Below are 25,286 nucleotides of genomic sequence, written 5' to 3' on the forward strand. Positions count from 1 at the left end.
GTAGGGTCCTGCGCAGGCTCTTGTCCTGCTCCACACCTTCTGTTTTTGTCTTCCCACACTCTCCCCACCTCCACCCTGGCCTCATGGCCAGGGAAATGGCAGCTCAATATAGTTGGACACACGGACAGTCCACAGCCAGCACCCTGCCTGGAGCCTGCCCCATAGAATAAGGGATTCAGCCCAGCTCAGGCACCCACAAGCCTGTGCTTCTTCAGGAGGCCAAGCTCCACGCCATGGCTCTCTGGGCTATCCCAAGGCCAGGGAGGGGCTGGGAGCCATGAGGTATCCTCAACTGTCAAGACAACCCAGAAATCAACACTGAGGCAGAAAGCTTAGCTGTGCCATAAGTCAGCCAGACCTCAAGGGCTTCTTCACAAGGGTTCATGAGGCAGTCTCTAAAGACACACACTAGCCAAGCCTCAGTACATGCGAAAGTATGGAAGTCACAGGGAATGTGTTCTTTTGCTACACAGCAGCAAAACTGAACTACAGAATGAGTTCAGGGCCAGGTTGGGCAACTTAAGGAGACCTTATCATTTGTAAAAAGCAAAAAGAAGACTGGGGATACAGAGTGGTTACAGAGCATTTGTCTAGCATGCATGAGGCCCTAGGATGGTTCTCAGTCCTGCTGAGACAGACAAACAGAAACCACTAACAGTAAAGCATTTGGTAAATTCACAGACATATGAAAGTTAAGCTGCCCATTCCTGAATAGTCAGAGGTTAAAGGAAGAGACACAGGAAACAGAAGCATAGACGTTTAAGGGATGACTGGGTTGGAGACATGGCTCAGTGGTCCAGAGCACTGGCTTCTCCTACAGAAGACCTGTGTTTGATTCTTAGCACCCACATGGTGCCTCACAACCATTTGTAACTCTGGTCCCAAGGCATCTAAAGCGGGTATCTGACACCACTTTGGGTACCAGGCACACATGTGGTACACAGTTATATGAAAACAAAACACCTATACATGTAAAATAATAATAATAATAATAATAATAATAATATTGATGATGATGATGATAAAAACTCGAGGGATGTTGAAAAGCAGAGCTGAGGGGAAAACTGATAGTGGTGAATGCTTTTGATGGAGATAGAAGGGAGGGGGAGGGGGAGGAAGGGAAGGTGAGAAGGGAGGGAAGGGAAGGGAAGGAGGGGGAGGGAGGAGGAAGAACCTCAAACCTCAACTCCCATCTTAATGAACTGATAAGGAGCAGCCGTGATGTTGGTGACAGCAAGCAGACAGTAGAGGAAACTCACAAAGCCAAAGCCCGGTGCTTTGACAGAATTATAAACCTTCCACCAGCCTGACCAAGAGAGAGAGGCTACAAATTTCTAAAACCAGAAATGAGGGGGCACGCTGCTAACAGTCTCATGGAAAGGATGGACCACTGTGAACCACTGCCCATCAACACATCAGAACGCTTCCCAGGAAGACACAATGCCCCAACACTGGCTCAAGGGTGACCTGGCCTGTAGCCCTGCAGTCATCCCTCAGCCTCCCAGGGGAGAAGGGACACATATAGCTAGGTCCTCTGCTGCTGTTGCTGCGGTCTGAGTTTGAGGGGGCAACTGGGGAGGCCTGGCAGGGATGGGCTGGTGGCTATGTGGCCAGGTTGCTGAGGCCGTGGAAGTCTGGCCCACAGACGGAGGGTGTAACATGAGGCCTCCTGGGTTCCTTCCATGCCATAGTCTATCCTGCTAAGGCCTTACCTGCTCTGCTAGACCCTGCTTCCCTCCTCTCTCCCTCTACACAATCATGTCTATGAGACCTCAAGGGTGGGTTAGGCCTCTGCTGGAAACAGACTCCAGTCAGACCCACCTCCTATCCATCTCCACAGCCACAGTGAGTGTTCTTCAGCACTTGATGGCGCTCTAGTCCTCTTGGAAAAGGGGCAAAGCATAGACTGGGGTTCCTAGGCCATGCTTAGCACCCCAGTCCAGGCTTCCCATCCAATACCGCAAAGTGCATGGGTTCAGTCACCCTGCCCTCAGCTCCTTACCCAGCACTCCCTGCTTGGCTAACCTTCCCTCAGTCCTTTAGTCTCAGACCAAAGAAGCATCCCCAAGCCACAGGCTGGAACAGAGATGCCTATGAGTTCACCCATGGCCCTCTCCAGGGTTGTTCTGACCCGGCCGTCAGTTTTCTGTTCAGCTCCAGACCCCAGCAAGAACATGGTCTCACTTGTAGAGGGGGCCTGGATCACACCTGTAGAAGGTCCCTGTGGGTGAATTTGATCTGTTCTAAAGCTCTAGTAACTTCTATGAACATGTAAGGTGTTCAGGGCGGGAGAAGACAGAACTGGAGGTCTAGCTCACAGAGCCCCAAGCTTGTGTTAGCACAGTGTTATGTCTAAGGTAAGCGTCATTCTGGTGCTGGGGCAGGAGTTCTTAGAGTAAGATACTTTAACACACTCCCCATGTGTCATTATATACAGCCCAGCATGGGAAGAGGCTGCGTCAAAGGGGGTAGCAGACGTTTCCAGGTTTCTACTATTCAGTGGTCAAACAGCCTCTGCCCTTTGCCTCCCACCCCAGTGTCCTCTGAGTTAGGAATGGCAGACACACTTTCTCAGAAGCCGGCATGACCCATGCAGACCCCAGGAGGTGTGGAGAGGGGACGAGGTGGTACTTACTCTCCAGATGGTCCATCTCCACAGCCACCAGAAAGGCCCACTCGTAGTAGCACTTGGCCTGCTGGAGGAGGGCCCGGCGGGTGCACAGCTGGCCCAGCCACAGGAGAACCTGAGTAAAGTCCCGGCCACACACACCACTGGGCAGCTGGGAGAAGCGCCCCACAGCCTCCCGCAGGTAGTGTTGGGCCAAGCTACGCGCACCTGCTTGCAGGCACAGGGCCCCAAAGTTAGCCAGGACTACTGCCTGGCTCTGCAGGTGACCCTGGCTGTAGGCCATGTGCAGAGCTCGGAAGTAGCCTTCGGCAGCCTGCCGGGTCCTGCCCATCCTTTTCAGGGCCATGGCTGCCATGTTGGTCATCACACACTCCTGGTCCTTGTTGGCCACAGCTGCGTCTGAGATGGACTTCAGGATGTCCATAGCTACTAAGCTCTTCCTACAGAGCATGTGCAGCCAGGCAAGCGCCACCAAGCGGTCCACGACAGCGTGGACCCCAGCTGCAGTGTCTGCTTCTGCCGCCTGGGACATGAAGGCAATGGCCTGACTGTGTTGCTGATGGTGGCTGTACAGCTGAGCCAGACTGGCATAGAGAGGCCCACACAGTGCCTGTCCCATGCCCGGAGTGAGAGAGGCCAATGCCTGCCTGAGGTAGTAAGCAATCTGGGAGGGGAGGTGGTGGCTTGCCCTCCTTTGGCTGTTTGGCCCAGGAGCATTCTGGAGTACCAGGTCCACACTCCTCAAGGAGCCGGCCAAGGAGCACCCAGTCCACAGTGAGGACACCCTGAGGCAACTCAGTGCCAAGTGGGGCAGGCACTTCCGGCCATAGATGTCCGCCAGGAGCAGGTAACAATCCTCAGGCCATGAGGCCTGTGGGGTCCCCACATCCCTGTTGAGGCGAAGCAGTCTCTCCAGGTAGGGCAGTGCCTCCTCAGGCTGCTTGAGGTGTGTGTAGTGCCTGGCCAGCAGGAAGCAGGCCCGGGCCTCAGCCTGTGGGCTGAGGCCGCAGATGGCCCTGCGCAGTGCGTACTTCAGGAGCTCAGCATCTGTGCTGTATGCATGGCCAGGCGTCCCCAGGAGAAGGGCTGCTGCTTTGGGGGCCACCTGCACACACTTCTCCCCATTCTTCTGCTTCAGATACACGGTAGCCAGGCTGGTATAGACTGCTGCCACCAGGGAGAGGTCACCAAAAGTGCCCTCCAGCGCCCCCAGGGCTTCCTCAAAGTACACCCGAGCCTGGGAGAGCTTGAGTTTTCGGGCACATAGCCGCCCCAGCAGAAGGCAGAGCCTGGCCAGGGCCATGCCCAAATTCACTTTCTTGGCAACTCCTCGGGCCTGTGCCAAGCGTCCGGCCAAGTCCTCTTCATCATCAAAGCCACAGAGTGCAGTGCCCAGCCAGGGAAGCGAGATGTCATACAGGCCCCGGAAGTGGGCCTCATAACCAGGGGCATTTAGGACCTGCAGCAGTGAGTCTGGAGGCTCAGGGTCTGTCCAGTCATCCTCAGGATCCAGGCAGAAGGGGGGGTCCTCAGTGTCTGGTGTACTTGCTCTGCTGGACACTGCTCCAAGGCTCCAGGATACTGGGTCTTCAGGGTGGTCAGGGCTGGTCTTGCACCGTTCTAGAATGTCTTTTACCATGTGCAGAGTCTCATGTGGTTCTGGGTCCGGGTGATGTAGAGACATTTCTAGAAGTCACAGAAGGCCCAGTTGGATTAGCTTTGGACCTGAGTCCCAACTATCCCCCATCTCTGCCCCCACCTACTATTCACCTAGCCTCATGTTCTGGATGACACTTTTCTACCCTGGTCCAGAGCACTGGAGGCTGAATCAGGATCAGTTCTGATTCTTCTTATCAACTTTCCTACCCAGAAGCCCCCTCTCCTTGACCTGCCCTTGGACAGCAGAGCTCAGAGACCCTACATGTCAGAGTATAGAGGTGGCTTGCAGATGGCTTTAGGAAGAACTGAAGCCACCTAATCACATGTCCCACAGTCAGAGTCTGGCTGCAGGTGTGTGTTTCGGCAAGTCCCTCAGACTCTAGAAGCCATGAAATCTCTGACAGCCGTTGGCACAACTAATAAGCATGGGCTCAAAGGCTGCCACATAAAATGGACAAAGTTAACCGGGCTGTATAGATTGTAGCTCAGTGACAAACAGTGGACCTAAAATGCACATGGCCTGGGTTCAATTCTCAGCAACACACATACAGACACACACAGACACACAGGCACACACACACACACACACACACACACACACACACATTCTCACAGGAGAAGGCAGACAAAACTAATGATAATAAGGACAGTGAGGCTGAGGTCATTGGCTTCAGCTATACCATGGGAAAGGGACAGAGTCTCCTTGGGGGATGATCCCAGGGAAGGTTTCCAGATTGGCCATTGAGCACAATCTATTGCACCTGCTAGCAGGACCTTGGCCTCAGATGGGCTCAGATCCAAAGTCACACCCTTCCATGGGGCAGAGCAGACACTTATTTCCTACTGGGAAAACATAAGGTCAACATGGAGTTATTTGAAAGGCAGTGAATGAACAGAGGCTCTAGGGCTGCTCCACTGGGATGAAACAGCCTCTTTGCTCTCAAGTTTGATAGTTAAAATATACTCAAAACATGTGCTGGAGAGATTTAAGAGCACCTGCTGTTCATCCAGAGGACACAGGTTTGGTTCCCTGCACACATGGCAGCTCATAACCATTTTTAATTCTAGTTTCAGTGGGGATCCAGTGCCCTTTTCTGGCCTCTATAGGCACCAGACACATGTCATGCACATACATACATACATGCAGACAAACACTTATACATATAAAATAAAAATAAATAAATCTTTAAAAATATATGCTCACACAATCTGAAGCCAGGTGTGGTAGTGCACACTTATGGTTCCAGCACTTGGGAAGCAGGAGGAAGATCGAGTGGTCAAGGTTCTCTTTTGCTACATAGTGTGTTTGAGGCCCGCCTGAGACCACTCTCTGCCGCTGCCTCCGCCCTGTGTTCACACCTGGTACCCGAGACTGAGCCGTGGGTAGAGGACCCGAGCCACAGGGCACTCACTACCTACCTCGTTGTTCCAGCTTCTCCCCCTCAGCTTCTTCTAACCAGTCTGGAAAAGGGAAAAGAGAAGCAGCAGTCACTCTTCTGCATGCGCCCTGTGTCCTGCCTCATGTGGCCAGGTGAATGCAAGCTCTCCAGTCACTGGCGCCTGCGGCGATCAGGGCCAGAGAATCCATGTTCTCAGATGTCTCCAGGCAATGATGGAGCGCATATCTAGCCCTGGTGCCCCATCCCCACACTCTTCCTGAGGGTGCCTGTGATCCTTGTCAGTCCCTGGGCAAGCAGGGCACAGCTGCAGAATGAACCAGGCCGATTGCTCTTCACCCAGGGTGACTCTTGAGCCTCATTCTCACCTCCTTGGGTTGGCACTAACTGCCTGCTGGATTGCCATAGCAACCAAATGAGGAAGCAAGCAGAAGAAGACATAAAAACTAGGAAGTTGTGACATCAGGCAAAACTTCGAGGCTTATCTAGTGGAGAGGAATTGCATTGCCTTTGGTAATTCTGATCAGCACCAACAGAGGGGCCAGCCTTGTACTGGTATGGGCACTGGTCATATCCAGTGGCTACCCCAGGCTTCCCCGCACTCAGAAAGAAACTAAGGGCTCAGTATGTCATCTGGTGCCTGGTGATGGTGAAGATAGGTTCCCTCAGCAGTGAGGGCCTCAGGACTTCCTTCTTTTGTTACCAGCTCCTGATGTCTTTGGATGCTGATCCTGGTTGCCTACACCCAGACCTGTGGGTACATTCTTGGTTTGTCTTTCCCTGCTCCCTGGTGGGGCTTTCACTGTTTCTTTGGGGATGCCTTGAGAGATGGGGTGTAGTTGGAAAAGGGGGGAGGAGAGGGTCTCTGAGGAGCTTGGAAAGGCCCAGACGCATTCAACCAGCACCCAACTCTCTTGGGACTAAGGCAATAGTATATAGACCCAATGCTGGCAGGGCAGAGTGCAATTGTCACTGATTGTGGAATCGTGTGGCCTAGAGCAGACCACTGGGCTCCACCCGGTTGCAAAGCATTTGGACCACACCCTTCATCGAAGTTCCTGCTCTTCCAGGAATCTGCCCTGGGAAGACTTTAGGTTAATATGATTCAGTCAGCACACTCTTGATGTCTCCAACAGCTCACAGAGAGAATAGAGGTGCCACATGCTCCCCACACCTACCCAGGCTGCATGTGGTGCACACATCTGTGCCAGATGTCCTGCTCAGGAGCCGCCGAGCATCCTCATCTGAGAAGTGGCCCTCACTGCTGAAGAATGATCTCTCTTCCTCACTGAGGAAAACTGCACTTTCCAGGCTGGGAAGACACAAAAAAAGAAAATGCCATATTTCAAAGAACTAATTCTCTCAAAGCCCAGGAGGCCCCGGGGTGAGTGGGCAGAATGGAATCCGGCCAATAGAGTTGCTTGCTTGCAGGTTAACTGAGTTAACTGTCATTCCAGAACTCTGGAACAGAGCCACGGGTCAGCTGAGCTCTCTCCTGTAGAGCCAGGTGGCTCACTCCATTGCATTTTCTTCCCATCTTACATAAGACACTGCCCCCTGGGAGCTGTGTTCTCTTTTTGTACGATGGAGACCTTCAGATTCAGAAATCATGATCAGCAGCCATTTATCTCTACAGCTGAACTTGGGGTTCTTTTGTTGTTGTTGTTGTTTTAACAGAAGTCAAAATTTCACAGTGAGATCCATTTCTTCTCCTTCATCAACTGCTGGCCATGCTCAACCATTGTAGAGACCCTAAATATAAGCAAAGCCTGCCTACCCGGTGTGGTGGCCTTTAATCCCACCCAACACTCAGGAGGCGGAGGCATGAGGATCTCTAAGTTCAAGACCAGCCTTCTCTACAGCATGAGTTCCAGGACAGCCAGGGCTGCACAGAGAAACCCCACCTTAGAAAACAACAAAACCCAAATCCTGCCCTTGAGAGGACCCTTGTTGGGCCCAGGATTAAGAAAGACTTTAAGTGGGCTGGAGAAACAGCTCGGAAATGAAGAGTAATGTCTACTCTGGTAGAGGGTCTCTGAGTTTGGTTCCTAGACACAACCATCTATAACACCAGTTCCAGGGGATCCATTGCCCTCTTCTGTCCAAGCATCCATCTGGTGCACAGACCGACATATATGCAGGCAAAACACTCATACACATAAAATAAAATAATCTCTAATTTTTTTTTAGAGATTTAAATTATAAAGAGCCCGAGAAGGTGAGTGCCTAGGCTGACTCTTAAGCCCCACTTGAACGGTCCACTGTGAAACCACCATTCTTCCCCAGTCCTGAACACAGGACAGGGCTCATGTGGCCCTGAAGTCAGGCAGAGGACTCAGAAAGGGACAGAGGGACAAGGGAAGAAGGGAGATGGAGGAGGTGATCTTGCTTATAGGAGTAAGTTGGCAGGGCGATGTGAAACTTTAAAATGCACCTTCTATGAATCATGGAAACCACACCCAGCCCTTGGGCCTCCTCACAATGAGCCACTGCTTTGGAAGCATCAGAGGAAAAGGTGGGATGAAACAGTTGGGGGGGAATGAAGCAGGTGCCGCCGCAGTGAGTGTGAAATGCATTCTGGAACCATCTTTGGCTGTGAACAGCATGGTGGTGATGTGAATTTCTTGATTTTTGACACTGACCCTAGGGTTATACTTGAGATCCTGGCTTTAAGAGCCACACACTGCAATGGGCTTGCATAACTCATTCTCAGAGGTCTGAAAACAAATGGGAGGAGAGAGAGAAGAGGAAGCAACCAAGAGGAGAAGCTGGCTTTAACTGCCAGCAGGTAAGGGATGGATGATGCTGTCTGCTCCTACCTTCTCCGTAAGTCTGAGATTACATCAAGAGAGAGAAGAAAAGGAGAGCCAAGATGGGAGACCCCAGGTTCAGGGCAGGAGAATTGTCAGGAAATATTTGAGTGACAGAGACAGAGAAGTGCTTACACTTTCACTTGCTGTGAAAGATGATGCGGCCATCCATAAGACTCTGGGGAGACAGGGGAGAATGGACCAGACCCCATCCCTTCTAGCCCTGACTTTTGTTAAGTTCAGAACCATTGAAGCCACCAGGATCCCACACCTGCCAAGAGGTCAGGAGCAGAGGAAGCACTGCCTGGAGAGCTGTGCCATCTCTGTAATGAGAGACCTCAAGACACAAGCCAGAAGCCACACCGCTGTTTCAAAGACCCAGATGAGCTAGTGAGGTTATCATGTGAAGTGACTTTGCCCAGCGCAGAAAGGGAGAACCCCAAATTCTCTGCCCTGGAGCTGGGTGGAGAGTCTGTGGAGGTCACCTACAAGGGGTGTAGATAGACTGTGTCCCCATTCCGCATGCATGCTGACATTTTGATGGGGTACCAGAAAAATGCTGCTCTAAGTATGATCAGAACACAGGTCTAGCCAGTGTCTGCTGACTGAAAGGTTCGTGGTGGGACGCTTTAAATTGGGGGACAGAAGGGAGAGGATTCATATGGATGGCAGCAACCTTAGGAACTGCATCTGAGAGTTGGCTATGGTATCCAGTCTCCAGCAAGGCCATTGAAGCATGTTCAGTTTGAGGGAGGCATGACTATAGAGGGACAGGAATGGAGGACAGGGGTCTTCTCTGCATACACCTGTATCTCCAGGCTCTTCGGCTGAGTTCTTAACTAGGCCAAGTGCAGGGAAACCAAGAATTGACCAGCCGTAGGCTCAGCTAGACTCACAGGGTACTCCCCAATCACTCCCCACCCACCATTGTCCATGGCTATACAGAGTTAGTCCAGAAATGACCAGAGCACTCCCCTGAAGGTTCCCTCATCTGGAGCAGGTGCAAACACAGCTCTCTCAGGGCCAAGGGCTAGTGATTAGGGACGGGATTACAGCCTGGCAGGACCCCAGAGAACCAGGTGACAGGGAAGGGTCAACCACATCTGTTCTGAGCTAAGGAAGGCTGAGCTGCTTTGTGTAGCTGGCCTGGGGCGGGGTGGGGGTGGGGTGGGGGTGGGGAGTGACGGCAAATGGGATCTGAGGCCATGAAGACCAGGTCCAGAAGCTTCACAGGGCTTTATGTTGAAGCGGGGACATGAGGAGCCCTCAAAATGTCTGTGCCCCTGGAACCTGGGAAGAAGGCAACCAATTTGAGAAATTGAGTCTTCGTGACTGTTACTAGCTAAGCTGAGGCAGATAGGAGCTGGCTAGATGTACAGTAAGTGTCTCACACGAGCAAACAGACATGGCTGAGGAGCCACCAGGAACTTGAAGGATTCAGCCAGAAGCCAGGGAGGCCCAGGCCAGTAGGCTCTGGGCTCAGCAGGAAGGTGTCCTTCCCAGCTCAGTGGCTGTACCTTGGCTTCAGGCTCCCACAATGGAGGTCACATCTAGCATGTGGCACTTTTCACCAGAGCATAGAGGGCTGACACTGTGAATGGGCACCCTGGACAGTCACACAGTGGTCTCTGGTGGCACCCTGGAAGGTCTGAGTCAGGCTCAGTGGAGGAGGGAAGGGAGGAGTTGCCCAGGACAGTGCCCAGGTGGCTCCTGAATGGAGGGTGGCAGGATCCCCGCAGGCGCAGTGTTGGGGTTCAGGAAAGGGGCCTCTGCCACTCACTCAGATGCCGAGCCCTGCATGCGGACGAGGCCAGTCCTCACAAAGCCCACCTGGCCAGAGGCCACGTGCCGGCCCACACACCAGGGCAGGCCAGGCACCTGGGCGCCGATGATCTCGATGACATCACCAACACAGAAGGACATCTCTTCAGGCCCTGAGCCCTGGAAGTCAGCTACTGCAGAGGCCAGGCCAAGCCCTGAAGGGAGAAGGCCATCTGGTCAGATCTGAGGCCCTGTGGACAGACAGGGTAGCCAGCCCTCAGGCACCTGCTGGTGTCCCTGACATGGCCAGAGGTGTGTGAAATGAACCCTGGCTGCTGAGGTCTGAGGAGCTGGGCCTCTTTGTGGTCCTCAGAGGGGCCGTTGGATCCTCATACCAGATGGGCCACTGAGGCTGAGACACTGGTGGACTCGGCCCTAGGTCACCAGCCTCCAGGTACAGGACTCTGCCTCATGCACCTTGGATCTTAGACTCTCTCATCACTCACAGGGTTCTGTGGTCATGTGGCAGGCACAGGGACCATCCAAACACCAGCTGGCTCCACAGGGGGCAGAGAAATATGCCCCTACCCCCACCCAAAGCTGAGCTGAAGGGCAGCCTGCAGGATCAGCTCCTCACGAAGAGGGCCTAGGACAGGGCCAGAGAGCATATCCATCCTCTATTGTCCCCCACAAATTCAAGGCCAGTCAGCCAGTCAAGCCTAGGGTCTTCCAATGAGCCAGTCTCAATGAGGTATCCTGTGATATCACATTCCTGGCTCTATGGGGTACGAGAAGAGTTTAACCCATTTCCCAAGATGCTGGGCAATTTAGTGGGGCCCTAAATCTCTCTGGGCTTTAGATAATCCTGAGTATTGTAGTAGAGATTCTGGCCTCCTCTTCTGACTTAGGGAACATTCAGGACAAACGCAGAAACTTCCAGAACACTAGTCCCTGCCACTTTCTTTTGCTGCCTCTCCCGCAGGGAGGGAAAGTCTGATAACGCACCCATCAGCTGAGCATCAGGCGTCCCAGGTCCATCCATGGATTCATCGATGGGATCCCATGGAACCCTGAGAGTCCACCTGGAGTGGGGAGAAGAGGCCTGTGCTGTAGTCTCAGACTGAGGATGCTCAGGAGCAGCAGCCCTTGGGGGACTCACATGAACCCCACCCCTCCTTCAACATACCTGCCCAGGTGTGGGGCCCCGAGGCTGGTGTGTGTGGTGCTGCCCAGGCTGGGTGCCTCACCCTAGGGGATACTGCCACCCCTGTTACCATGAGCCCTGCAGACCTCCCTACTACCCCCTACCCCCTACACCCCTCTCCCCACCCCCTGGCAAAACACCCACCCTGCCACTCTCCTGGAGCAGCCAGGGCCAGCAGTGTCGAGGGCCTGGATTTCAACTTTAGGTATCCTGGATTCTCATCAGCTGTGTGGCCTGGTCAAACTGTCCCCGCCTTGGGCCTCAGCTTCTCCAAAAATCTTAGCTGATTACCACGGCCTCCCCTCTTTTGAGAACCTGACACTGCAGGGCACACTCTGTCCCCATGGGACCATCACTAGCCCCGGTACATAGGGAGTGTTCCAGAGAGAAACTCCTCCCACTCTGCATGGAGTGGCCTCTAGCCACAGCTGATACTTCAAGGGCGTGGTCACTCAGGAGGTGGAGTTTCTCCTTTTCCTTTGGTGGCCAGGAAGCTCCTAGCAAGCTTACACTCCATGCATTGCTGTCAACAGGAGTTGCCATGTTCCCTCTCTTTGTGATCTCTGGCTTTACCTCCTTTTAGTCTTTTTTTTTTTTTTAAAGATTTATTTATTTATTATGTATACAGCATGTATGACTGCAGACCAGAAGAGGACGCCAGATCTCATTAAAGATGGTTGTGAGCCACCATGTGGTTGCTGGGAATTGAACTCAGGACCTCTGGAAGAATAGTTAGTGCTTTTAACCCCTGAGCCATCTCTCCAGTCCCCTCTTCCTTTAGTCTTTACTGTGTCTGCCTCAATGAGACCCTCAAATGCTCTCCAGAGTAAGCACGGTGAGTAACATGTGCCACAGTCAACTCTACTCTTTCCTCCTGGGCTGTACTGCCTAGAAGATGCCACTGCTCCTTCAAGCAGGGGGCCACTTGACTACACTTCCAGCCGCTACAGGGAGCCTGGCGTGGACTGTCATCTGTCTGTCTCACACGTCTCTCTGCGCTGGAATAGGGTCTATGAGGCCCCACATCACTTAAAGCCTCAGGATGGAGATTTGAACTTGGTACCTACTGGTGAAATGGAGTCAAGGGCTCTGGCTCTGCCTCTGCTGCTTCCATCTTGGAGGATGTGCTGGTCGTGGAGGACGAGGAGTCTGTTCCCAGGACTGCCACTCCCAGAGGGACCCCCGAAGCCCGCCTGAGAGCCTGGGGGCCCTTCCCTGCACCCTGGGGTCCCATTGTCATTCTCACACGGTGGTCAGGACACAGGACAAAGAAGGGCCCTTTGAAAGGACAGAGATGGTCAGCAGTGTTACCAGCAGGGCAGTCATGCACTCTCAAACAAGAAAGCTGCCCACCCCAACCCCAAGGAGATCCATAGTGAGGGCAGAGACCCTGCAGGAGCCCGCTCCACCCTCTCCTTCCCAGGAGACCCATTTGTGGAGACCCAAAGGAGGTCCCAGCCTCACCTCCACTGACAATGGGAGGCAGACTCTGGACCTCAGTTTCCCACTTGTGCTATTCAGGGACAGGCATGGGATTCCCATGTCCCTTTGTGTTTGGATGGTTACCAAGGAACCTGGCCTTACCTGAGTGTCCACCCATGGCCAGGGAAGAAAAGCAGCCTTGAGATTCCTTCCTGGGGACTCAAGGCCCTCCTTTTATGAGGTCAACAATCTCAAATCAGGGGCAAGGGGTTCTAGACAAAAACCCTTTCCCGCCATTCTCCTCATCCTTCACCTCTTTGGGAGCCACACGCATTTTTGTAACCAGTGACAGTGTCTAGGGCATCTTATACTATATCACGCCTACCACCTGAGACACTCCTGTGCCCAGAGCTGTCTGTCCCCTACAGTGTGTCCAGCCCTGTGTGATCTGACCAAGGTCACCGTTGCTGCCCACCTTCCTGGGCGAGGAGGCTCTTGTGCGTCTGCTTCAAGGAATCCTTGTTTACATACATGAGAATGGCCGTCTCTTCCTCCTCACTGGGTGAGAGCAACCAGAATGTCTGGTCCACCAGCAGGTTCTCCAGGCAGTGGTGTGTGAAGCCTGCAAGGCCAAGCTCATTACCAACAGGCTCTAGGAGGGGCAGGGGACCCCAAGACCTCAAATACCAGACCTGGGGAGGGCCCTGATATACACTGTTCTTCCTTGGGAATATCCCAAACCTCCATACCCTGTGGGCCCCCCTCTCACTGTCCTGGCTGTCAGGGTTATACCTGCCCACCCACTACATTATCCGGCCTTGCTGTCCCTTGGGGTTCAGAGATGTCAAGGGTGCAGTGCTCTGCACACTGGGATGCCTATGCCCCAGTGTCATAGTCAGTGTCCTCCATGCCCATTTCCATCAATCCTGTGCAGGCCTGTGGGGTGCTGGCTGTCATTGCCTGCATAGGGACCATCCCTTTATCAAGTACTACTTAGCTGGGAGTCATAGCCTCCCTGCCTTTATAAAGGCAAATGCGGAGAGAACCTTTCATTTACAACAAATGTGGGTGGACATTCAGGACAGAACTAAACAGGCCACTGTCTTCCGGATGGCAAAGTCCTCTATTGGTTCCCAGAGGGCAGACAAAGGACAAGCTGACTCATAGAGACTGAGCAGTGTCCTGGCTTTTGGTGGCTCCTCCCTGGCCTGCCTAGAGGGCTAAGAAATGGTGACTTAGTGAACTCCACAGAGACAGCATGATTGCAGGTGTGAACACATCATTGTCATTTACAAAGTCCTACAAAGCACACTGGAAAACAACTGTACAACTGATTTTTTAAAAAAAATCTCATCTTTTTTTGTTTGTTTTTGTTTTTGTTTTTTCAAGACAGGGTTTCTCTGTGTAGCCCTGGCTGTCCTGGAACTGGCTTGTAGACCAGGCTGACCTTGAACTCAGAAATCTGCCTGCCTCTACTTCCCGAGTACTGGGGATTAAAGGATATGCCACCACCACCCAGCTAAAAACTCACGTTTTAAGTAAATTTATGAGTCTGTGTTGGCCCACATTTATAGCTGGCCTGGACAATATGTAGCCCACAGGCTACAGGTTAGATAGGCCTGGGCGTACCAGGGTGTGCTTGGGTGCAAGAATCCAGCCTCTCTCTAAGAAACCCAGGGAGGGGCCACAAGGCTCAGTCCCATATTCTGCTGCAAAGCCCTGGCCTCCCTCAGCCTGGCCCATATGCTTTTGTTTCTGGTTTTTCTGGAGTATCGGGTGATGTCATGCTACCTTTCTCCAGAGAGGCTGCCTTACCAAGAGCGTGGTAGGTAGAAAACTTCCAGATTTCTTCGAAAGTCTTAAATGTCACCACAATCCGGTCCTGGTCACTGTGAATGGACAGCAGCCTGGCTGACAGTTCCTTAAGAGGAAGAGACAGTGAGTGACAATATTCCCCGTGGTTTCAGTGCATCTAATTACTAGAGAACAGGTGTGTGGCTCTGGAGAGAACTTGAAAAACGGTCCTGGTTGGGATGACAAATGCAAGGTTCATCCCTTACATTTCAAAAACTCATTATCATTATCCACCTGATGGGGAAAAAAACCAAGGCTCCTTCTTATTGTGAGTGGTCAGTTGGGATCCAAACACTGGAGCCGGCAGCCCAGAGGCATGGTTTGTTGAGCAGCTTGAGGGCCAGGGCTGTACTAGCGCCTGGTGTTGGTTATCTGAGATAGCAGCTCACTGAAGACAAAATTATAAGCATTTCCAGTATGTGATGGTGACACACAGCCCAGCCCTGTCCCTCACTGTCCTGAGTGACTCTTCAAGCTCTGCCACCTTCCTCATCTGTCCTTGCTTTGAAGGGAGGTGTCCTACTTGCTCCCTAGGCCCCTGAGGGTTGACTCACTCCAAGCACACGTGCTACTTCCCGGCTGTCATTCTCCAGCAGGCGCAGGCGGTTCCTCAGGGCCTGCTGCAGGCTGGGACTCCGCAGCCCACTCTTCCGCCTCACGGCCAACAGCTGCAGGGTCAGGTCTGGAGGAGCAGGAGGTGGGTCAGGCAGCTTGTCTGGCCTGATGGGGACAATGCTTCCCACCCAGCTTTCCCCCCTCAACAGAAGTCTATAATCCGACAAACTCCACAATGCCTGTAAAGGGATGAGTGGCTGTTCCCTTCCCAACCTTGTTCTCAATTATTTGTCTGTGTCATCCAGCAGGGGATGGGCCCCTGGGCCATTGTTTACCTCTCCAGTCTTGGTTTCCCTAGCTGTGCCTGCCCTGCACAGGAGAAAGGGATCCATGTTCCTTCCTTCCCATGGGCCAGCAAAGAGTATCCACTCAGCAAGGGTCCCTTAGCAACTGTGACCTTCAACCTCCCACTCTCACAACACAGCTTCAGATGTGGGTTCAACTCAAACCTCCATGGGCATGCCAGGCACTCTGAAGTCTCCATACTGGCTTTTCCCCACCTTCAGAAGGGCCCTGACCCACACCTTATCAATCCACAAGTCCCCACCCTTGCCCCTGCCCACCCTCTTAAGATGTGTTGGCTGGGGAGGGACAGCTGAGCTGCAGCTAGTTTTCCTGGGCCCCCCTCAGACGGTGTTCGGATCTCAACACAGCCAGAACCCTGTGCACTATGACCTGGCCTGGTTCTCACCCCTGCAGGGTAGCACGGTGCAGGGGGTCTTTCTTCATGGTAGATACTGCATTTGTCTACACATTACATGCAGTGGCCACCAACCATTTGGGGCTGCAGGGCTCTTGAGAGCTGCCCAGTGTGACTTGTCATATAGTCCAATAAATTTGAATACAAGTTGCCCTTGTGAATAGTGTCTCCACCCCTTAGAGAAATAAAACCTGTTGGCCCTGTGTGATCCTATCTACTGCTTCAAGACATCAGGGCATCCTCAGCCCCATCTCAGGTCTTCTTCCTGCCTTGCCCAGCTTCTAACCTGGGAGTCTCCCTCCTCTAGCTACCATTTCCTCTAATGCCTCTTGCCCCAGGCTCCTGGAGCAATCCAGGCTCCTGGGAAGCCAATTTGTTTGTCCCAGTGCTTGAAAATGCTGATCAATCTAGCCCCTTGACTGTCCCTCAATCACTGGCAGCAACCTTCTCAGGGGCTGTTCTCTCCCATGGAGGGAAGAGTAAAGGAAGGAAGGAGAGAGAGAGATGCTGGTTCCCACATCCTTGGGACCGACATTCCCAGAGCACTTGCCTGTATCTTCTGGCCTGGGGATTCTGATGTCAGTGTTCTCACCCCAATTGGGGAAGGTTAGTATAGAAACCTCTAAAACAGAGGTTCTCAATCTGTGGGTCACAACCCCCTTGGGTTTGCGTATCAGAGACCCTCCATATTATATATTAACATTATTATTCATCACAGTAACAAAATTACAGTTATGAAGTAGCAGCAAAATAATTTTATGTTCGGGGTCACCACACCATGAGGAACTGTGTTAAAGGGTCGCAGCATCAGAAAGGTTGAGAACCACTGCTCTAGACTCCTGAGCTGTGGTCACTTTTGAAGCCCCTCTTCCCTACAAGGGCAGGCTCTGCATTTGTAATCGCACAAGGGTTCATGCACCCCAAGCAACCGCGGGCAGCACTGACCACCCCAAAGAAGAGTCCAAGGGTGATGGGTAGAACAGTCAATTTCAGAGCTGGGTACTCAGGCTCCCCACAGCTGGAGATAACAGTGAGGCTCCAAGGCGGGGCTTCCTTAGTCCAATTCCATATGCAATGCTCCTCAGCTCGGGCCTCAATAGATGCTAGGGTCTGGATGTGAGCACAGACTGACCCTGGCTTTCAGCCTTCTGTGTGTGGAGACACTTAGAATTCAAGGCCTTTCCTCAGCTCTCTGAAGCCAGAGCCTGCATTTGACTTACTCCAGCTAATGATAATGTGGGAAGCCTTAAGCCCTAAGGCAAAGGCCTGGGTGGATACTTGGGTTCCCAAGACTCTCTACATTTGCTTATCATGTGACTTGGAATGATCCCCTCTCCAAGGTCCAAGTGTTGAAGTCCTGGTCCTTTGTTTGTGGTGTTAGGAGGTGGTGAGGCCTCTAAGAAGGAAGGCCTAAAAGCTGGGTGTGGTGGCTCAAGCCTATAATCCCAGCACACAGGAAGCTGAGGCAGGAGGATTGCCTCAAGTTTGAGGCAATCCTGCTTTACAGAATGAGACCCTGCCTCAAAAAACAAAAATGAAATAAAGCAATTAGAGTTGAGTGGGAGCCACTGGAGAGCAGAGGGACCTGTCTCTCTCTCTCTCTCTCTCTCTCTCTCTCTCTCTCTCTCTCTCTCTCTCAGTTCTCAGCCATGGGACAAGTGCTGTTTCCTGACATGTGCTCCCACTGGGACTTGCTGCCCCAGATCCAAAGCAAGGAGCCTGCCAACCATGGTAAGCAGGAGGCCCACTCTACAAGCCTACCTCTGTGTGTTACCGTAACAGCCAGTGACACAGACAGCAGGTCTGGCCTGTTGTGAGACTCAGGCCCCGATACTTACCTGTGGGATACACTGCCACTTGTCTGGAAGGGGTTTCAGGAACCAGCTCAGCCATACTGCAGGGAGGAGCCGTATCTGTAACATACCAGGTAATTGTGATTAGAGGGGCAAGTGATTCTCCAAACAACCTGGTCCCTCAGGAAGAAGGGTTGGCACCCACTGGACTCCTTTCTCATCCGCCACCTGAGATGCCTCACGAAAAACCCCAGAGGGTAGGCTGGTAGCCTGGCAGCATACTGCAAGAAACCAGTCCTAACCCAACAGCCCAGTTCTGGAACCCGACATGGGCATCGGACTGAAACAAGGTGCAGTGGGTTGGCATATGCAGCTCCAGATGGACTTCTTCTTTTCAGCTTCAGGACACCGCCCATGTGCCATGGCTCTGCCGACTCTCCAAGTTCAGATCTCTGACTCTGTCCCCCTTACCAGATGTCTTTCCAGATGCAAGGGCAGCATGTCTAAAATTTGCTCTCAAACAATTCAGAAAAAATTATCATGTCTATATATACTCTCAGAGCGAGAGGCAGTGAACATGGAGAAAGGTCACATTGGAAGCATTCACTGGAGAGGTGAGAGCCATTTACTCTGTTTCTTGTGACTTCTGCTGTGCCACTCTGGCCCTTCCAAGACTCAGAGCTGAGGCTGTCCTATCTACTGAGCAGCCTTGCTGCCAGTGGTCCCTAGGACAGAAGTCTACAGGCTGGATGGGTCTGGCTACAGTCGTTCTGATGCCACGGTGTGTGTGTGTGTGTGTGTGTGTGTGTGTGTGTGTGTGTGTGTATACTGCTGCTGGTGGTGGTGGTGGTGGCAGTGGCAGTTATGGTGGTGGCGGCTGTGTTAGGGGTTACTTTACAACCCAACAATTCCAATTTTTAAATATCTACTCAAAAGCAATAAAGAATGGGTCTGCACAAAGACTTATACCTGAGTCTACATGGAAAGGAGCAGGTGAGATGTCTCTGCTGGTAAAGACACTTGCCACTGTTTTGTTCAATCTCTGGGATCCACAGCCCAGCCTCCAGAGGGGAGGTATCTGGCCACAAGGTCCCCCAATGCTTCCCAAGCTCTCTCAGCTCTGACACTGGCAGTCTCTCCCTGGTGGCCTGGGGTGACTGTCATGACTTCTATGCTTATCTGCATGTTCCCTTTTATTTTCCTGCCCAGGCCTCTCTGGGAGGAGAGCCATGGCAAGCTGTGGGCTCCCCAGGCCCCAGCCCCGGCCCCACCCAACCCTCCATTCATGGGAGGACCATTTCCTGTTTTTGAGTCAGTTCTAGACCACCAGACTCCTCCTTCTTCTCACCCAGGGGCAGAAGGACCAAATGACAGATCTAAAATCTGCAGGTGCCCAGCCTCCACACATCATAGTGTGAGCCAGGTCTGCCTGGAAGGTCAGGGCTCCCTTTTAGTAAGTCAGTCACTGCTGGGTCAATCAGGAGTGACTGAGCCTTAGTGTTTGGCTATCTCTAGAGGCTAGAGACAGGACAGCTGAGCAAGTAATAATAGTCATTCAACATGATGAAGCTCGAGAATGGGGAGGGCCTGTCCTCCTCTTCTCTCCTCTCTGTCAGGACCCAAGGATGGCAGTGATGGAGTCCTTGGGGTTGCTAAGGTTGCCTCTCGGGTTTTTCAAGTGGGGGGAAACTGAGGCCCAAGTCTAGCAGTACCCTGTGGACAACCATAATAAGAACCAGGCCTCCTGGGGTGCAGCTCATCTGGCTTCCTCATCATAGCACTCAGCTGCTTGCCTGGGTAGCCACACAGCAGGAGCCACCACCCAGGCCTCTGTAAAAGATTCCAATCCTGCCGGGCATTGGCGGTGCACACCTTTAATCCCAGCACTGGGAGACAGAGACAGGCGGATCTCTGTGAGTTCCAAGATAAGCTCCAAAAACTACACAGAGAAACTCTGTCTTGAACCCCGCCCCCCAAAAAAAGACTCTGGTCCTGGTTTGGCTCCTGATCACTACAGAGCCTGAGCCTTGGTTTGCCTTGTGGGAGGGCACTCCATCCTGAGTAATGGAGGGGCTTGATGAGGACAAGGTGGGATAGCACTGTGTAGACTAGTCCATCAGAGGTATTTCTGGAACACTCTCCAGATGAGCAAGTTGGCCCCAGGGCAACTTTGCTATCACTGAAGCTCCTAGAGAGGCTCCCAGTCAGCAGAGGACTCACTGGGCCTAGCTGCATACCCAGCCCAGAAGCCTGGCCCTCTCTACTGAGCCCATTGGGCCCAGTGAGCAGCTTCAGGGAGCCCATGCCAGCTCTGTCAGCATGGAGGAGTTAGAAGTATATGTAGTGGGTAGACAGGTGGCCAGGAGAATAAGATCGGCTTCAGCAGCCATACTCACCACCTCTGACTGCTGCCTTAGCCTCCTCAGGCCCTGCTCTCTCTTGACCAGTGGGCAAGCTCACAGATACACTGTGGATCTGGTCCCCATGGCTACAGCCTCCTGGAGGTTCCTCAGAGCCCCGCCCCATGGTGGCTAGCTCCTCCGAAGTCACCTCCTCTTCCTCCTCCCTGGAGCTCCTCATGACACACGGTGGCCTCAAGGCCAAGAGCTGGGCATGTTGCTGGCCTTCTGTGGAGAGAGGACAGTGGTCAGCCAATAGGCCTCTTAGTGATAGGATGTAGCTGTCAGAGCCAAGTCAAGAGAAGACTGGCAACACAGGGTGCCCAGCACCTCCAAGAACCAGTGGTGAGCTTTGTTTACCATAGGTGACCGCGCAGGCTGCTCTGGCCACCAGACCCACAGGTTTCTGCATGTTTTTTTCACACCTCAGGCCATCTCACCCACCTCTTTAGTCCCTCACGTCCGCCACATATTTACTATGTCAGGGCCTTTGTGCAGAGGCTGATATTTCCGCCCAGAGAACCCAAACCCTTCACCAACTGAGTCCCCATGAAACTTTTCCGAGCTCCACTTGGCAACTTCCTCCCAAGCTCAGTCAAACAGTTGAATCAGGCTTCATCAGAGCCCAGCACCAACATGGACATCAAATCCAAGTCACTTCATCTGACAAGACAGGGTGGGTAGAGGTGCGGGCGCCTCCCTTCTTGCTCTCCAGGAGGTCCCTGAGAAATGGCTCGGTGTCCGACCTGAGACACCTGCTCAAATATCCTTGTAGATGACTCAACACACGTACAGGATGCTGTGGGGACAAAAATGAACCCCAGTCTCCATCAGACACCTGTGGGTCCTGGTTTTCAGTTGCTTGACCACACACCCCATCTAGCTAGGGCTGAGGGAATCAGCTCAGTGGAGGGGTGAAGAGAGAAAGAGGAAAGGGGACAAAAGGGGAAGAGGTGGAGAGAGGAAGAAGGGAAGGGGAGAGGATGCATCTCACTGTGACAGGGGAGGGGAAATCAGTTTTGTGGGCTATGTGGTTCCAGACCCCATGACCTCAGCTGGTGACTGTAGGGCCTGTCATTGTGCCTCACTCTTCCCTGGTATCACTGTGATAGAAGGACAATGTAACCTGATGGCCATGCTCCTGAATGGTTCTATCATCCACCAGAGGGCACAGAGCACCAAATGCAGGTAAGTAGATGGGAGGGGCCACAGGCAGGGCTATGGAGCACAGGCTAGACTCTCAGCTTTGGTAACTGTGACAGGGCTAGCCACAACACCCCCCCAGAGAGGGCAAAGGGCCCTATGTAGAGGTTGACTGAGTGTAGTTCACCTAGCCTTCGGGGTGGCAGAATGGTAACTGGGCAGCTGGAAAGGGAGGGTGACTCACAGCGGGGAGACTTGGGTCCCCGGGAGGCAAGGGTTTGTGAAAGGCACAGCCCCACCTCTGAGAAGTGGCCTCAGTGAACCCCTAACCTACCCATCTAGGCCCCTGCCTTTCATGGAATCCAATGGGTTGGTTTGTGGACAAATCCTTCTCATTTTCCAACTGTGCCTGAAGGCTAAGATCTGAGATAGGCAGATAAGAAAGAGATGTATCTCATACCAAAGGGACCAAGGGGACCCTGGATCCCTACAGACTCCTGTTCACCTCAACACTCAATTCCAAAGGAAAACAAAACAAAACACCCAAAATAAACAAAACCAAACCAAAACCACAGGCACCGGAGCCTGGCATGGCCCAGTTCTCAAGAACACAAGCACCCAGTCTGCCCTCCTGTCCCCTGTCCTTGGGCACTGTCCCAGCTGGTCATGCCTGAGATCATCCAAGGCACCCTTCAGGCATTGGCCGTCCCTCCTCCCCCTGGCCTAAGTCTAGCCTGAGCCTTCCCTGCCTTGGTTTACCAAACTACTGCCCTGGTTCCTACCACTGCAGAGGCCCACTGTCTTTTTTGCCCAGGTCTGTGAGGACTAGAAGGTACATGCCCAAGGGGTAGATGACTTCTGATCCCCTCTGGTGTGACGTATCAGGGCCCTCAACCAAACACTTGATCCAGTCTCTTGATGAGTGAGGTCCTGATTTGTAGGGTCTGTGGCTCCCAATCACTGCCCCCCCCCAACTCACCATGTCCCACCCCAGTGTTCTTATTCTTCTCTCGGCCACTTGAGGTGTCCATACCCCCAGGCTGGCCAATGTCTCTATAGAAGCTGACCAAAGTCCACAAAACTTACCATCCCTGGGTCAGAAGGGCACTCAGGGGTCTCACACAGATCTGGCATCGGGTTTAAAAAGTGTCTCTGGAGCAATGGGGCTGAGGGAACTTCTTACCTGCTCATTGAAGGCTCCAAAACTGCCATCACAGTGGGACTTAAGAGCCCCAGGGAAGAAGTGGGCCCTGTCTGCCCATGTAGAGCCATCTCCTCCCTGCACAGACCTCCACAGGCTTGCTTGGTCTGCTTCAGCAACAGAAGCAGTCCGGAGCCCAGCCAGCCCAGCCCCAGATGGTGTCCAGAAGCTTCAAAAGTACATTTGGGGTTGGGGATTTAGCTCAGTGGTAGAGCGCTTGCCTAGCAAGTGCAAGGCCTGGGGTTCGATCCTCAGCTCAAAAAAAAAGGTACATTTGCTGAGTTCAAGCAGCCAAGAGTGGCCTGCAGTCTCTCCCTGCCCCCCCCCCCAGCCTTTGTCTTCTGCCTAGGTGGCAGAAGCATCAGGTGACACCAAGTCAGCCATCACAGGCTCTGACCGCCAACGCCCACCTACTTTACTGCTGGAACACGAAGACCTGGGGCCAATCTCGGTGTGTGTGTGTGTGGGGGGGTTCTCTACACCTCAGTTTACCCACCCATAAAATGAGAACGAAAACACCCACTCAGGATGTTAGGATCAAGCAGACAGATAGCATGCTGGCTTACAGCTGGCATCAGTACCCTAGGCTGGAGGGAGGAGTCTTTATGGTTGGCCCTGCCTGTGCTCCAAGGGACATGCTGAGCCTATACTTTGCAGGACTGTGGAGACTTTGCCTGGAGGTGGCAGCATTCTCCAAGAGCATACTACCAGGAACTTCAGGGCGGGGACTTGGTTGGAAACAGGTGGTTTCAGATGTAGTTGCCCTCAGTCTTTTTGGATGTTGCATTAGAATGGGCCCAATGGACTAGGTGCTCTTGCCAAATTAGAATGAGTCCTCTACCTGGTACCTGGGGTTGACTGAGAACAAGATGCACAGAAAAGGAGGGCATATGACAGAGGCGGGAGCCATATAGCCACAGCAGAGGCTGGAAGAAGCAGGAGGGACTCTCTGCCTTGGGAGCTCTGACTCCTGGCCTTCTAACTCGAAGAGAACAATTTCCATCCTAGTTTGTTATGGCAGCCATGAACATGGTGACACCCCTGAAGATTTCTCTTCTGGGAAAGTGCCTTCACACACCCACATTGAGGCATTTGTGATTTCACACATTTAAGAAGCAAGAGGCTCAGTGAAACCAGCAACATGTTGACAGTCACATAAAGGTGGTACCTTTCAGCATCCTTCTCAGTCTTCACCCTTAACCTCAACTTAGAGGATGACCTTCACGCCATCTCTTTCACAGATATGCAACCCAAGGTTTGGCCCAGCCAGGGTACCAGCAGCAGGGGACTCTAAGTCAGGTAGCGGGAGTCTGGTCCCTCACCGTGAGCACATTTTCCTTATATCTTTGTGCCACCTTAAGTAGCTGTTTTCCCACAGTAGGGCAAAGAGGGTCAGAAAGCCCTGGAGCCCTAAAACAAGCTGCTCCTGCTGACGTCTCCAGAGACAGCAGTCAGTGACCCCAGTCAAGTTATATATTTCATTGATTAACATAAAGAGACCCAGGGTGACCTCAGAGTGGCCAGGGCAGAGCCACAGGGGCGCACGAAGCTCCATGCTAGCACAGGCATGCATGTCATGGCCTGCAATGAACCAAGGCTAGAGTTCAATACTTGGGGCCCACTGGCTTTCGAATCCCACATTGTCGCTCAGCTCCCATTTCTTGCTCAGACCTCAGGGACACATTCACAAAGGGTCAGTCTCATCTGCAATCTTGACAGTTTGGCAGAGCCCTGGGGTGCTGAGTGCCAGTCTCCAGTGGCTCCCTGGCAGGGTCCTGCCACAGCCCAACCCCAAACAAGCCAGAAGAAAGAGGAAGGTGGAATACTATTCTTAGATACAATTGTGGCAAAGCCTGGTTCTACCCACCACAACCAACTCACAAAGTCCATACACCCCTGTCTGGAGCACCCTTACCTGCCCTCTGCTCTCCGGAGAACCTCCTCCCAGGCCCAGGGACGCAGGTGCCAGGTGGCCACTTCTGGCTCAGCTCCTTGCTGACTGGCCTACAGGCTGTCTCCAGCTGGCCTGGACAGGCAGGGGCCGCCCACAGCTGGCTGGCTGACTGTTCAGTATTGCCACCGCCCCCTGTTTCCTGCCCCACTTCCTCCCTGAGCCTAGGGGCCTGGAGACCCAAGGCGGGCCAAGCACTGCAAGGACTCCACTGGTCAGTTGATCATTAGCTCCTTGTGGACCAGAGCCAGGCCCTGGCCCTGCCTGCCCACTGCGAGCCCTGTGCTCTGTGGTGAAGGCTGCAGACACCCTCAGTGCTGAGATTGGGGAAGTCCACGGGAGGCGGGCCCTCAGGCCCTGCTAACCCCAGCCCAGCATTCTGTTCCCTTTTCCCATAAACACACGTGCATACACATGTATGCCGACATATGGGTGGCCTTAGAGACATGTATGGGTACACAGACCTCTCACACATTTCTGCATGCGTACACACAAAATACGCATGTACTGCTTCTCACTCTGTCCCTGGCATCACTTCAGCCCATTGATTCCAAACAGGAGCCTTCTGGAAGGGGCCAGTCTCCTTCTCAGCTTGCAAGTACCACACCCTCGGAGCCGGCCTGTGGGGGGACACGCTTTACTTTCCCACAGGATGTAGCCTGACTGAGAACTTCCCCAGGACCCAGATTGAGGTCTGCCTCCTGTTCTCTCTTGCAGTACCCACCCTGAAAGCTGGGGCTGGGCTGCC

At 53.0% G+C, this 25,286-nt stretch overlaps 1 protein-coding gene across 1 annotated transcript in view; it reads right to left on the reverse strand.

Moving 5' to 3' along the window:
- Sh3tc1 (SH3 domain and tetratricopeptide repeats 1) overlaps nucleotides 1-24,603 on the reverse strand; it is a 32,902-nt gene extending 8,299 nt beyond the window's left edge. The window contains exons 1-12 of the mRNA XM_036200156.1: nucleotides 24,503-24,603; nucleotides 20,241-20,471; nucleotides 17,890-17,964; nucleotides 15,291-15,418; nucleotides 14,698-14,803; nucleotides 13,358-13,504; nucleotides 12,528-12,738; nucleotides 11,262-11,338; nucleotides 10,276-10,471; nucleotides 6,864-6,997; nucleotides 5,708-5,749; nucleotides 2,636-4,315 (exon numbers count right to left, since the gene is read on the reverse strand). Coding sequence (XP_036056049.1) covers nucleotides 2,636-4,315; nucleotides 5,708-5,749; nucleotides 6,864-6,997; nucleotides 10,276-10,471; nucleotides 11,262-11,338; nucleotides 12,528-12,738; nucleotides 13,358-13,504; nucleotides 14,698-14,803; nucleotides 15,291-15,418; nucleotides 17,890-17,964; nucleotides 20,241-20,424 — 2,980 coding nt within the window. The 5' untranslated portion in view covers nucleotides 20,425-20,471; nucleotides 24,503-24,603. The remainder of the gene's footprint in view (nucleotides 1-2,635; nucleotides 4,316-5,707; nucleotides 5,750-6,863; nucleotides 6,998-10,275; nucleotides 10,472-11,261; nucleotides 11,339-12,527; nucleotides 12,739-13,357; nucleotides 13,505-14,697; nucleotides 14,804-15,290; nucleotides 15,419-17,889; nucleotides 17,965-20,240; nucleotides 20,472-24,502) is intronic.
- Between the last annotated feature and the right edge of the window lie 683 nt (nucleotides 24,604-25,286).

Source organism: Onychomys torridus, chromosome 10 (genome assembly GCF_903995425.1).
Source record: "Onychomys torridus chromosome 10, mOncTor1.1, whole genome shotgun sequence".
NCBI lineage: Eukaryota > Metazoa > Chordata > Mammalia > Rodentia > Cricetidae > Onychomys > Onychomys torridus.